The sequence below is a fragment of the Podarcis erhardii genome (genome assembly GCF_964252035.2).
Source record: "Podarcis erhardii genome assembly, chromosome: 2".
Taxonomy (NCBI): Eukaryota; Metazoa; Chordata; class Lepidosauria; order Squamata; family Lacertidae; genus Podarcis; species Podarcis erhardii.
Window position 1 is genome coordinate 68,637,214 of NC_138498.1, and position 14,709 is coordinate 68,651,922.

At 40.8% G+C, this 14,709-nt stretch overlaps 2 protein-coding genes across 2 annotated transcripts in view; one reads left to right on the forward strand and one right to left on the reverse strand.

Moving 5' to 3' along the window:
* LOC309336293 (double-headed protease inhibitor, submandibular gland-like) overlaps positions 1–13,071 on the reverse strand; it is a 30,299-nt gene extending 17,228 nt beyond the window's left edge. Inside the window, exons 1-4 of the mRNA XM_081851918.1 lie at positions 12,827–13,071; positions 11,870–11,898; positions 11,188–11,297; positions 10,423–10,449 (exon numbers count right to left, since the gene is read on the reverse strand). Of these exons, the coding sequence (XP_081708044.1) occupies positions 10,423–10,449; positions 11,188–11,297; positions 11,870–11,898; positions 12,827–12,881 (221 nt within the window). The 5' untranslated portion in view covers positions 12,882–13,071. The remainder of the gene's footprint in view (positions 1–10,422; positions 10,450–11,187; positions 11,298–11,869; positions 11,899–12,826) is intronic.
* On the forward strand, positions 1,154–7,854 carry LOC309336120 (double-headed protease inhibitor, submandibular gland-like). The gene is made up of 8 exons (XM_081851598.1): positions 1,154–1,281; positions 1,859–1,893; positions 2,803–2,930; positions 3,759–3,807; positions 5,268–5,389; positions 5,896–5,950; positions 6,419–6,534; positions 7,710–7,854. Exons 1-8 carry the CDS (start codon positions 1,236–1,238, stop codon positions 7,753–7,755), a joined length of 597 nt encoding a protein of 198 aa, XP_081707724.1. The 5' UTR covers positions 1,154–1,235; the 3' UTR covers positions 7,756–7,854.
* Positions 13,072–14,709: the final 1,638 nt, after the last annotated feature.

Below are 14,709 nucleotides of genomic sequence, written 5' to 3' on the forward strand. Positions count from 1 at the left end.
TGCCATCCTCACCAAAGCCTCCCTTACTGTGGTCCCAAAACTGCTGTGGACATTTCACAATGCGCTCCATGAGATCTCATGAGATATCTGTGACATATTGCCATCATTTCACCACTAGCAGCACCACTGTTTAGGCTTCCTGCACCCAAGGCAGCTACCTCAGCTCGCCTCATGGGTGGGCCGGCCCTGAGCGTAAGGCAGCTTCCTGTGTTACTATGCATTTTGAGTCCTTGAAAAATGTCTTTCCCTCACAAAAGCAGCACTTACTTGCGTTTGCTAAGAAGCTCCCTTATCCAGTCAGACTGCTGGTCCATCTAGCTCAGTACTGTGCTCTTTGTGTGGCAATGCCTCTTGTGTGTTTAAATCTAGAGTCTTGATTTGGAGATGTCATGAATTGAAATGGGGACTTCTGGCATTCAAAACAAGTCCTCTGCTATGAGGGAGCTATGGCCCATCATTGAGACTGAGTTGTATCCAACAAAGTGGTCCCATTAGCTCAAGTACTTCTGTTTGCGGGATTTCCTCTCCTTTCCCATTACCTCCAAATCCAAAAAACTTTTTTCTGTGTTTCAACCCACCTTCCAGTGAAACTGAGCAATGAGTTCTTACCAAAAGCCTGGTTCTTTTAACCATCGATTACAATTTTCTTCTTTCTCCTTATAAAAACCTCTAGTCAGCTGTAATACTTTGCATCAGCAGCCCTGGCAACCAAGATTGTAATAGGATCAGACAATATGTTCTTATCACTGTTGTGCTCATTGCACTGATAAAGAGAAAAATTTACCTCAGAAACCATTTTTCTAACAGTGAATTCTCCCTGCTCCCAGAAGATTTCATTTCATTGGGAAAAGACTTATGAATGGCTTCAGAACAAATGCCTCTCTCCAGTTGCTTTTCTCTTAAAAGATAAAGTAAATAAAGGAACTGTACATCTTATCTTGGTGGCAGGAAAAGCAAATATGAACAGTAAATTAGGTGAGAAGACCATTCTAGCTTCTGCCTTCATCCTGTCCTGATCCTTTGGGTGTGGAAAGAATCCCCCCAGAATGTCAACTCCTTATGTTATGAAACTGTCCTTAAAGTGCCAAGTCTTTCACAATGAAAAAATCTAAAGTAAACTCCTGTGCATATATATAGAGGTACTTGCACGTGTTCATCTGATATCCTGCTGGTAAAGTTGCTCTACAAGACAATCTTCTCATCTGAACATTGGTGCATTCAGTGCTCAGTGAAGAATGGGTGCATTTGTGGTTGTTGCTCTGGCACTTTGGTGCTTCACAGGTGAGTCACGCAGAAAGAGTGAGAGAGAGAGAGAGACAGACAGACAGACAGACAGAGAGTATTACCGCTGACATTCTGAAAAAGTCTTCTATATTGCTCAGATGACTGGCCTGATATGGAAGAAAATATTTAGTTTAAGAGGGAATTTTGGCAGGTGCAGCCTGCCATGAAAGGGTAGAAGAAAGCTAAGCTGTCCCACTGAAATTCCCTTACTTACAAATCCATAAAAAGTACTGGGAGCCTGTCATGTGATCCCCTAGGTATAGCCATAAGTAAGGATGGAAGAAAGGTTTGGTTTGCATTTTGAAGTGCACCTACTTAATTCACACTTCTTAATAGAAGCAACATGGACAAATCTACCCATCCCCAGAACAGGAAAAATAATATAGACCTGATTAGAGGCACACATTTATAATCATATGAAATGGCTGGCGCTCAGTATACCAACTGCTGATCATTCTCCCATCTGTTTATAATCTTTTGAAGCCATTGTGCAGCTCTTAATCTCCTTAGAGATTTCCTTCTGAATTTTTGAGAGCTCAGATATGGCATCCATGTGTTTTTGGTCTCCTTTCAGGAGTCTTCGGGGACGAAGACATTCAGGCAAACACGGTGAGTAATGCCGTATTATCCTTACAGCTTCTGCAGTTGGTTGTGTAATACAGATAAAACTGTAATTGCAAGTTGGCAGATGGAGAAGAATTTGAATTGTGTTCCTCAAGTGTAAGTGGGAAATGATGGTGTTCTCACTGCTCCTTGTCAACAACAAAGCAGACACATAAACACACACACAGAGCAGTTCTCCAGTGCCATTATAGTGAAGGAGAGCTGTGGAAGAGCACAGTTATTAGCAGCGATATGACCACTCATTTCAGTGGGATGCGAGACCTTCTCTTTGAATAATGCTTCATTTTTGTGATTGCTGGGGTTGGGGAGGGGCAGGAGGAAGGTCCAGGTCCTTCAAATCCACTAGCAAGACCAATCCATTGCTCTCCCCCATTCACACTGCTTTTGGAACAGGGAAGACATTTTATTTACACACAGGACTCGGCTATACAGCTGCCAACAAAAGGTTTTAAGTGTGTTGTAAAGTGCATTATGCAAATGTGTTACTAGATGGTGATGGAGAGTTATGGCTAATTCAATATATTTTTCAAAACATTTTTTAAAAAAGCATTTTCACTGCGTTTTTTTAAACATGTGTCTAGATTCCACCACAGAATTGTCTGGCTATTCTATATATTCCAAGTTTCAGTTTTTATAGGGTGCCTTTTGTACAATGATGCCCTAGGCAAGTCCATACTTGAGAAATTTATTCAACAATTTTTCCTTGGTTCAGTCTTCTGCATGCTTCTTCCTTGTGAATAATGGGGAATGTAAATAGGAAAAGTAGATTCATAAGGTACCCTCTTTTCTCCTATGTATCCGTTATAAACTTTAAAGGATGAAAGCATTGAAAAGTTATATAAAGGAAGACCGTTGTGTAGACATATAATGTTTGTTGTTGTTTTCTTTTTATAGTTGGATTGCAGCCAACACCTCCAGGCAACTGGTAATGGACCAATAAGCTGCAACAGGATGTATTTTCCAATCTGTGGTACAGATGGCAACACTTATGCCAATGAATGTGAACTGTGTCGCCATAACCAGTAAGTAGCGCAGATGCAGAAGATTCTTTGCTGGGCAACAGACCGTGGCTATCATTAGCTATAATGATGTCTCATCCAATTTGTTTTATCTGTCCCTTTCCCATCCCACCCTACTTCCAAGATGGGGACATGTCTTACATGGGACCATTCCCATTTTACCACTATTCCCCTATGGTTAGCCAGAGACTGAGATATTATTTCTGGGCCAAGGTAACAAGCTAGGCTTCAGTCCTCACTGATCTCTGTGTAAATCCAGTGTGCTTACAACATGACATTAAACTTACTCTCTACTCTCTGCAATTCACTTCATATTTTAATGTACTTCCAGCTAATTTGTACATCCCCAAAAAATATGTGACCCAAAACACAGATATTGTTCAAAACATATGTACAAAAATCTGTATATTAAAAATAATGTACATAAAAATATGAATATTGCTAAAAATAACATATACAAATGCACATTGGACAACATGGCATACAAAAATGTATTGGGATAAAATGCACGCAAAAAGGAATTCCATAAGATTTTTTATTTAGTTAGTTTTTTAAAAACTCAAACAGATGTGGAAATGGGGTGAATTAAGCATAAGACTGGGAAGATGAGGAACTGAAGAAGAAAGCACTGGATTTATCCATCCATATGCCACATATATTTTACTTCATCGCTTTGACTGTCAGCAGGGTACATAGCAGAACTAGCTCAATGGGGCATTTGCCTGTGACTTGCAAGGTCTATTAGAGCCAACCAATGTTTATTATTAGTATTATTAGCCCAGAATACAGGAAATTGATTGCTAACGTTCCCTAAATTCTTCTCTTATTCAGGGAAAAAAACAAACTTGTTGGTAAGAAGCATGTTGGAGAATGTCCAAAGGTAGGTATAAAGAGTTTTGTGGTGAGAAATTGAACCTGCAGAACCAAACGGACAAAATTGTCGTGTGATTTGGAGGGAATTGAAATGTCTTAAGCTTATGAATCACTTTTCATCTCAAAATAATCTATAGATAACTGCAAAATATAATACATATCAAAACAAAATAATTAAAAGCAACTCCTGGTACAGTGGTACCTCTTTTTCGAATGTTATCCATTCCTGAAGACAGTTCGAGTTTTGAAATGTTCAAAAACTGAGAGCGGTCTCCAAATTTAATAGAGGAAATTGAGAAAAATACATGGTACCGCAGTGCAATTTGTTCGACTTCTGAGGCATGTTCAGAAACGGAAGCATTTACTTCCAGGTTTTCAGCATTCGAAAACCAAAACGTTCGTCACTGGAGACATTCAAAAACTGAGGTGCCACTGTACAAGGTAATCAGATTATAAAGACAACCCCTCCAGTCCTTAACCACCAAAGACAGAAACAGACACACACACACACACACACACACACACACACACACACGTCTGCAAAGAAAAACAACACTCCAAACACGTTGAGGAAAGGAAATGTACTTGCGCAACATGAGCCTCCCTTGTTGCCACCCAGAGCCATAGCTACGGTGTTTGTGTGGGGAGCCATTTTTTTTTGCCCTGGGTGAAGCCCCCAGAGGAGCAGCACTGAGGCTCCCAGCCTGTGGGTGTGCAAAATGTGCATGGGTTTTTTTTGGGGGGGGGGTTGGGTTTTTTTTTTTTTTTTTTTTTTTTTTGCCAAACTGGGTCTTTGACTTGGGAGAAATAAAGCCTAGTTTTACCCCTGTTGCCACCCTCTTCCTGATAACTGCCAGAGGGGCACATAGAGAAGAGTCTTGATGCTGACCTCAGGGCATGGGCAGGCTAATATGGGGAAAGGTGTTCCATAATGTGTACCATATTAGGGCCGTGAGCTATATAAGTCTTCATAGGTTAAAACCAGCACCGTGAAATGGGCCTGAGAATAAATGGCTATTAGCTTCTGGGAATAATGGGATCAAGCCTCATTTACAATTTGCTGCCCCAGAGAACTAGGGCAGCACTAGACTGAATGTGCTCAAGTTACAGGAAGATAGGTAGGTGGTTTTAGTGGGAAATTGGAAGAAACTACTTGATGGTAATGGCAGCGCAACAATGAATGAATTACTGAGAAGGCTGGAAGGCTGGAGGCCTTCAAGAAGAAGCCAGACAGGTTGAGGATGCTCTAGCCCTGGATTTCCCCTGCCCCCCCCAAAAAACCCCTGCCCCTATGATTCTAGGGACAACCACAAGCCGCCTTTATACAGAGAAGAAAATACAGCTAAATAGCTTCTTTTTTCATGTTTAGAATTTAAAAAAACAAAACAAAACTGGAAAAATGAATGTCAGAGGTAATTATATGGAAGATTGCTGGGTACAATAAAATGCTACATGTTTATTTTATAGATGGATTGCAGTGAATTCATGAAAGCGAAAGGACTCATGCTCTGCAACAAAATGGCTAAACCAGTCTGCGGAACAGATGACAACACTTATGTCAGTAAATGTGATCTTTGTCGTCAAAACCAGTAAGTAATGTGGATACTGAACATTTTCCCCCAGGCAACGGATAATGACTATCATTCTTTATAATGATATCTCATTATACTTATTGTATTTGGTCCTTTGCCACCCTACCTTCTTTCCAAGCTTCCATAGTGGCTTATATGAGACCAACCTCACTGTCCAATGATTGGTTATCTAGAGAATGATAAATGATGATTGGTGCAATGCAATCCAATAAGCATCAGCACTGATCAGGGATGTGAAACCAGTCCTGCATGCTGTAGATAAAGTGAAACTGGTTCCTTATGTACCTACAGAGTCTATTTTTATTTCAAGTCTATTTTATTTCTGGTTAGCGGAATCATAGGAGTCCCAATAACTTTGTGTAGCAGGGAGCTCAAGGATACAAATTGTAGAGCCAGCTCAGTCAAGCTTTGTCTGTAGCAGTTCTGAAGAGCTAAACATAGTTTGTTTTAATAATGTGAACTACAGGAAAGAATTTGTCAACTTTTCTCTCTTTCTTACCCAGGGAATCCAACAAGAATGTGGCTGTGAAGTATGGAGGTCAATGTATTCAGATTCAGGTAAGCAGCATGACTGTGTTATTCTAGATATTGGGAGTGGCAGGTATCAATCCCTCTCTTAACAGAATTGGAAGCAAAAAAACCTTCATTTTTGCAGTTGTGGAATTTTTTATAAGGTATCAAGAGTGAAAGAAGGCATAAACTTAGTATGTTTAGACAGAATTGGGCAAAGTTTATTGAATACTGAAATAACAAAGCACATGCTTCATTTGAACCAAAATATTTATTTGAGATAATATAATGCATATGAAATTATGACTGTTGTGTTTCCTATTTCTTCATTTTTTTTGTTTTTGTTTCTTTGTTGCAAATTTACAAAATTGAATACAAATTGCACTTTAAAAAAGAAGTTATGTTGAACTGGTGAGCAAATGTAAAAGTTTGATTGGTATATCACTACTTCTTTTGTAAAGTGGAACTTAGTTTTATTTAACAGGTGACAGATTAAGAATCCCTTTCTTTTTGCAGGACTATTGTAAGAACTTTAGCCCAAATGATCTCATGTGCCCATTGAATTATATGCCTCACTGTGGTTCCAATGGAAAGGACTATAGCAACCAGTGTGATTTCTGCATTCATGCCCTGTACGTATAGAAATAATAGTTATTTTTTTATAGAAAAATAACTAAAGTGATGATAACATGATAGAAGAGAAAGATATACAGTGCCACTCAGGTTGTGAATGTGATCCATGTGGGATGCACGTTCGCAACCCGCAGCATTCGCAACCCGCGTCTGCGCACGCGTGAGTTGTGATTTGGAGCTTCTGTGCATGCGCAACCGCCAAAACCCGGAAGTAACCCGTTCTGGTACTTCTGAGTTTCAGCGGTCTGTAACCCAAAAAAAGGCAACCTGAAGTGGCTGTAACCCAAGGTATGACTGTATTCAAAACCTCTAAGCTGTTCCATATCTACTTATGATGACACTGGGAATGTTTTGGTAGGATGAGAAGTAAGCCATCCTACATATATCCTTACTGTGTTTTTGCATTTTGTTGGAAGCTGCCCAGAGGGGCTGGGGTAACCAACTCAGATGTGCGAGGTAACAACAACGGTAACAACAATGCCAAGAATTCTCCAGAGCTGGGATATAGTCACATATCCAGATTCCTTGATTCACTTTTGTCAGTTGAAAGGGTTACAAATATGGTCTCATAATCATGCTTCCATCAGGACTATACTTTGAAGTTTTTTCCTGTCAAGCAACTATGACATCACCCATACCACTTTAAACTGTGGTTTCTCCTAAGGAATCCTGGGAAGTGTAGTCTGCTGTTTGCAGCTGAGAGTTGTTAGGAAACTCTATTCCCCTTACAGAACTACAATTCACAGAGTTCCATGGAATAAGGAATTCACTGGGAATTGTAGCTCTCTGAAGGGAATTCGGGTTTTCTCAGGACCTTTAACAAAGTACACTTCTGCATAGTGCAGATGTTGCTGAAGTAAGGTATTCCAAAAAAACGCTGCTCATATTGACAGTTCCAGTTGCAATGTCTGTTGTGTTTATTTAAATGGGATGATTTTACTAGTCAGAATTCTGATTGATTTTCTGTGGTGAATGTGGCTTACATTAGGAACCAAAATGTTCCTTTTTTGCATAGTGGGAAGCAGTTCTAGGGGATAAGATGGAATGCAAGTCATTGCATTTCTCAAACTAAGAGCTGTTCTTAAAAAAAACCCCAAAACCTTATATAACTTTGTTTTATGATTCTAGTTATCCACAATAATAATTTCAATATATGTTACCCTTTTCTTTCCAGGAAGAGCAAAGGGGCTCTGTTGCTCCAACATTTTGGAACGTGCTGAGAACTTGACAGATTTCCAAGAGACCTCTTTGCCTTATACTCTAATAGCAAATGTTGCAAAATAAGGTCTGATTTGCCATTAAAGATTTCTAACCTGCAACGATGTATTGTTCTGATCTCTCCTATAATGTCTCGTTTTGCGCTATGGAATGTATTACTATTTTGGTTGTTCTCTCTTTCAATACCCGGCTCATGTATATTTGAGGGTCTGTGTAGGGTTTAGGGCTTTAACCTCAGGAAGAAAAGCATTTTTGTCCAGTGTAATATTCTATTCTTTCTTAGAAAGTGTCACTCACAGTAGCATACATGTCAGGAGATTTGAGCAAGTGGGGGAAAGCAGAGAGGGAGAGAAAGAGATAACACACGGACATGGATGTTGAGAACAATAATTCAGGAGTTACTGCCAGGCAAATGTGAACAACAAATGTGGACAACAGACATAGAACAAATACTTTTGGGGAGACTGTTTCTTCAGAGAAACAAGACGATGATGCATTTGGGATAGTAGGATGAGGCCTAGCATGAGGTAGAAATAGCACTGGGGTGGGCAATTTGGCCTGGAAAACTTGAGACCAACGTAACAGGAAGTTCTATATTCCCAATTCCATACAGCTCTTAGAGAGACCTCAGAAAGTCTCTCTCTGTCCAGGAAATTGAGGCTGTGTACACATTACTGTTCACTATGGCTCCAGTATGTTTCATGACTGGTGCGTGAAGCTGAGTATGCATGACATTAGTCCAATTCATATGTATCCTGTAATATCTTGAGACATAAGGCTCTTTCTCTTGAAATAGGCTTCCACCTGATTTGAAAAGTAACTTGTGGTTAAGCTGAAGTGTGTGCATTTCAGACCAGTGGCGTCGCAACAGGGTGGGGGTGAGGGCGGTACACCCCGGTTCCGTGCCTGCAGGGGTGACAAGAAGTCACCCCGCGGAGGCTCATGGCGGCGTGAGCAGCTGTCTTCTCTGCGGTGGCTCCCCATCCATGGAATGCTCTCTCCAGGGAAGTTCGCCTGGCCCCTTCATTTAGACACCTTTAGGCGCCAGGCAAAAATGTTCCTTTTTAAACAGGCCTTTGTTTGAGCTTATTGACATCCAACACCCTTTCAGACTGTGGTTTTTTTTGGGGGGGTTGTTAATTGGGTTATTGCTTTTGGTTTGATTTTATATGTTGTGGTCTTGTTGTGAACCACCCTGAGACCTCTGGGTATAGGGCGCTGTATAAGTTGAATAAATAATAATAATAACAACCCTAGGCTGACTGTAAGTAAGAAGGTGGAAAGATGGGGGCTGTGAGTGCAGACTGAGGTTGGTGAGGCCGTGCCCTGCTTTCCTGAACAGACCAGCCTCCATTGCTCACTGGGATGCTTGGGCCATTTGTCTTCACCTTACGGGGTTCCCCTTCACCTCAGATGTTCTGTACATCCGAAAAACTCAGGATGCCCCCAAATCTGCTGGTTGCATATGTGTGCTGCCATTTTGGCTACACAATGATAGGCAGTAATATTAGCAATAAAAGATGGATAGTCCCCCTGGTGCACATGGAAAGACTGTTCTAAAAATGTTGTTCCTGCAAGTAGCACAGGGGCACACATTTACTCTCACCCCTCCCAGTTCCAAGTTGAATCAGGGTGAGGTCCACCTGGAGGGTTATCCACCAATCAGAACAGGGTAGAAGAGCACACACTACTGTCCCAACTTTATATGTGATTGAGTCCAACCCCTATTCAAAGGGGAAGCCTATCAGCATCAGTGTCTTCCCATGAAGAATGCTTCTTGCTCATAGGTGTGTAGCAGCATGCCAGCAGTGGGAACTGGTTCCCATTGGAACTGATGGGGCAGAAAACAGGGAAACCAACAATTGATGGATCTGGAGCCAATCACAAGTGGAACCATCTGCTGGATGGTTGTAAATAAGAAGCCAGACAGGGGCTTCTTATTTACAACCATCCAGCAGGGGAAAGGAGGCTAAAGTTGGCACCTTTCGCCCTAATGAATCGGTGGTCAATGAATACTAGGGAGAAGGGGTCTACCCTAGATGTCTCCCTAATGAGCTGGGAGGTAGTGTGTGTGTGTGTGTGTGTGTGTGTGTGTGTGTGTGTACCAGCAGGGAGGTAGTGTTTGTTTGTGTGTGTGTGTGCGTGCGCGCACGCACGCATGTGCATGCATGCATGCTTGCATGAGCATAAATCACATCGACAGGCAATCTAACACTCTGAAGTGTTATAGTTCATGTTGAGTAAATTCAGCTGAGCATTTAGCTTTACTCTTTGTGTGTGTGCGTGTAATTATTAACAAACTTCCAAATATTATATTGTCCCCGAAATTCCATAAATATATTACCTTTCTGTGTGGTGCTGAAAAGTGGGGGGGGGGGGGCTATATTTTTTTTTTAAAAAAAAAAATTAGATAATAGGCTAAACAAACAGAACATAAATAAATATACTGAGAGATGTCCCAAGGGAACAGTACAAGACTTATAATGCTGCTTAGCTTATTTACTGATTAATCAAATTAAGGTCTTGCAAGATATTCCCTAGCTGGCAATGCAAAGTATAAGCAGAAGGAAGAATATATTTCTTTGTGGTGATGGTATGAGTGCGGCATGAAGAGAAAGGGACATTTCCCTCAATAGATGTTCCTTAGTCTTTAGCATTTTCCAAGGTGCTTCAGTCTCAGTACTCTTCCACTTGCGCTGATGAAGGAAAGACAAAACCAGGAACTCAGTGAGATAATCCAAAAGATGCATGCTTCATCATTACTCCGTAAACAGAAATAATACAATGATGAGTAGAGATGGACCAATATGTCAGTTTGGGTTTCTCTCATTTTCTTATTTCTGAAGTCTTAAATCTAGTGCCTCATGTTACTGAATCAATCTGTGACATTCATAAAAATTGAGAGCATTTTTGTGCAAACTCCTGCCCCCTCAAAACTTTGTATTGTTTTTCCAATTTACACATTTTTGCAGTTTTCTTAAGCTGGAAACCTGCATCACAAAATTTACAGACGTTAATTTTAAAGGATAGCTTTGTTTCTGTTTGCGTATTGGTTTGTGAAATGTAAATTAGGTAATTTTGCATTAAAATGTGAACCTGAAATACCACCCCCACCTGGCACCATGATAGCTAAATAAGGCAAGTTAATTATTGCTGTATATATTTGCTGCAGCACCACTTTGTGAAATATTCTCCTTTTAAAAATGTCCTTTTATGTCATTTTTTTTCCAATTGAGTTGACACTTCCAAAATCCACAATTAGGGCAACACCTGTATTAGGTCATTATTACCTTTGCAATAACTGTATTATTGCCACACCAGAGATTTATTAATTGTAGCATTTCCTTCAAATATTTTACAAATTTTGAGCTGCCTACAAAGTAGCTGTGCTTACTCTTTTCAATTTGTACTTTATAAGTGAAATGTATACTCACATATATGCATTGCAGAAAATACACTTGTTGTCATAGGTGATGCCATCAGAGCCACAGTGGGGATTAAACTCCTTGGTGCATGCTCCTTTGGGATACCCACGACAATATTCCTGCAGAAAAAGTACCGGTAAATGACACTGTTGAATTATTCCCTCCTTGACATTTAGACTGCAAGGGGAATTCCATAGTGACCAATGTGACATTTGTAAGTTTCTTTGCATTTTATTTCATGTTTTAGCTCAGACTTCCTCCACCTTGGCCCTCCAGATGTTTTTGGCCTACAACTCACATGATCCCTAGCTAGCAGGACCAGTGGTCAGGGATGATGGGAATTGTAGTCTCTAAACATCTGGAGGGCCGAGGCTGAGGAAGCCTGTTTTAGCTAATACACTTTAACTCCAATTATTATTCAATTATTTGTTAACAGCCTTGAGCTCCACCTGCAAAAATTATAACAGAGTAGAACACAAGTCGCTTAAACACTTCCTTTGTTTTAAAAGCTGTGACCAATGCAATGTGTCTTTATTCTTTTAGTGACTGCTTTGTGTTATGTATGCGCATTACCTGTATTTTTAAACTCTTTATCAAAATAAAATAAAAATCCATGAGGACTGCAGTATCACAAAGCTTAACTCTAAATAACTAAAGAGAAATAGCATAAAAATAGATAACTAGTACTCACTCGTTCATTTATTGCTTCAGAGGCAGCACCTAGAACCAAAACACCAAGCACATAAACATTATAAAGTCAATCCATATTTATTTATTATTTGTTTGTATGACTGAGAATACTGTGTTTAGGGATTTCAGGCACCTTTCCTGAAATCAATTCTGTGTCCAGGGCAGCTGTCTACCAGCTCCATCTGGTACGCAGGTTGAGACCCTATCTGCCCGCGGACTGTCTCGCCAAGGTGGTGCATGCTCTGATTATCTCTCGCTTGGACTACTGCAATGTGCTCTATGTGGGGCTACCTTTGAAGGTGACCCGGAAACTACAACTAATCCAGAATGCGGCAGCTAGACTGGTGACTGGGAGCCGCCACCGAGACCACATAACACCGGTCTTGAAAGACCTACATTGGCTCCTAGTACGTTTCTGAGCACAATTCAAAGTGTTGGTGCTGACCTTTAAAGCCTTAAACGGCCTTGGTCCAGTATATCTGAAGGAGCGGCTCCACCCCCATCATTCTACCCGGAAACTGAGGTCGAGCGCCGAGGGCCTTCTGGTGGTTCCCTCCCTGTGAGAAGCCAAGTTACAGGGAACCAGGCAGAAGGCCTTCTTGGTAGTGGCACCTGCCCTGTGGAACACCCTCCCACCAGATGACAAAGAGAACAACTACCAGACTTTTAGAAGACATCTGAAGGCAGCCCTGTTTAGGGAAGCTTTTAATGTTTGATGCATTACTGTATTATAATATTTTGTTGGAAGCCACCCAGAGTGGCTGGGGAAGCCCAGCCAGATGGGTGGGGTATAAATAAATTAGTAGTAGTAGTAGTAGTAGTAGTTGTAGCACGAGGAAGCAACCTCAAAAACAACCATGCATCATTATGTTTCTTTCTGAGATGGAACATATAATGGGAGCCTCAAAATGCAAATCTCTCCAGAAGGGGAACCTTTACAATATGAAATATGACTCACCTGAGTACAAAAAGAAGACCATCAAAGTGAGGAGGAAAAAGCTGCCTGGCTTCATGGTTGTGCTGGTGGGTTTGGATCTGTTGACCTCTTAGTTCTCTTCCAAGCAGCAGAGGCTTCTCATGTGAGATCTAACCTCTCTCCCGTGCATATAAAGAAGTATCAGTGGCCTTGATGATGAAATCTCCCAGTTTCAAGAATTTTTTACATTTGGAAATGTATTATTACAAAGGACTGTGGTGTCCTGTACCAACTTTCATACTTTCCTTTCAGTGCGCAATCCAGGTTTATGCAAGAGACATTTGGTAACCAGCTTGGTAGTTTACTTTCTAAACCATAAGACATAGCAAAGGTAAAATATTAAACACAGAAATAAATTGAATAAAAATGAGCTAAAATACAATAACATTCTTAGTTCACTTTATAACAATCCATTGCTTTGGTTTCCAGAGATGAATGATATAATTTCACTGCTTCAGAAGTAAATAGAGCCCCATTCTTCATGCCAATCAACAACTCTGCTTTTTGTTTGTTGGAACTTTTTAAAATTAAAAAACACACACAACTGTTCCACTTTAAAAAGTGAGCTGGATACTTGGTACTTGGTTCCTTGAGAAGTGTTTATTTTCAATGCCACAAATGAAGTAGCTGTGTGTAGATGTTGAAATGGGATCAAAAAAGGAGGCATGGAGGAACTATTGAGATCATACCCACAGGCCCCACTTCCAGCTACCATGTACTGTACTAGATCTTGCTTTCTCGGTGCATGCTTTCCACACCTGTGGTTTCAAAACTGGATAGAATAAGTCTGTTTGATGTATATAATGTGCTTGGATTGCTTCCTAGGACAACCTTTACCATATCTATTTTATATCTTACATGCTGAACCAATAAGGCTCTTCCTCCCCCCCCCCCCCCGTACTAAGATGTTGGGAAAGCTGTTCTTTCGTATTGCCCTGTGGTCAAAAGGGTCTCATCATTTGTAAAACCATTTTGTTTGTACCTCTTTTCTTGTGACTTGCAACAGCAATGTCATCATTGCACCATGAGCTGCAACATTCTTGACAAAAGATGCACATGGCAAAAGTATGCATAGCTTCTGAAACTTTGGTCAATCAGGTGGTGTTACATGTGGGATCCCAGATCTGCAAGATTGCACCTGTTTGTCTTCTTTCTTTCTTTCTTTCTTTCTTTCTTTCTTTCTTTCTTTCTTTCTTGTGCACAAAGAAGCTTCATCTGGAGGGCAAATCCTAAAGATGGTGGGTGCTGTTGCTGGATCAAGGTGATTACTTTTGATATATATGTGCACACACACACACACACACATTCTTAAGTTTTCCTGTTAGTGAACCTAACAGACAAAATGATCCCTTCTCTTTCCCCCTGCACACTTTGCAGGCCCCCCAACCTACCCCCTGGCAAGTTTCACAGGTGCAGAGGGTGTGCAGGAGGACCGGGAGGCCACATTCTGCAAGCACAAGCCCTTGGATGAATCCTGCCTAAAGCCCAGTGTTTTTGCCTTGATCAGGTTGAGAATTTGGGTTCCAGATGAATCCTTGTGAGTACTCCACTGACCACAAGTGTTTCAAACACTTTAGTCACATGCATGCACACATGCGTATATGCATTGGTTTGTTTTGCACACCAAATCTTCTCCCTCATGTTGCTATTGGCTTAGGAAACCTTCAGATTTTGATGTAGGTGTTTTTAAAAGTGTCCATATATGCACTGCCCCAGGAGATTGTTATTAACACGGCAGATGTGCCCAGCTTGTTAGCAAATGGCTGGCCCATACAATGGCCAGACAGCTTGTAACAGTTTCTCAAGAAAAACAATTGATAGGTTACTTCCAGGAGACTTTTTTTTTGCTGAGCGTTCATCCTGCA

Coding starts and splice junctions, on each gene's coding strand:
- LOC309336120 (XM_081851598.1), top strand. CDS start 1,236: ATGGGTGCATTTGTGGTTGTTGCTCTGGCACTTTGGTGCTTCACAG. Junction 1,282..1,858: donor GGCACTTTGGTGCTTCACAG/GTGAGTCACGCA, acceptor GTCTCCTTTCAG/GAGTCTTCGGGGACGAAGAC. Junction 1,894..2,802: donor AAGACATTCAGGCAAACACG/GTGAGTAATGCC, acceptor TTCTTTTTATAG/TTGGATTGCAGCCAACACCT.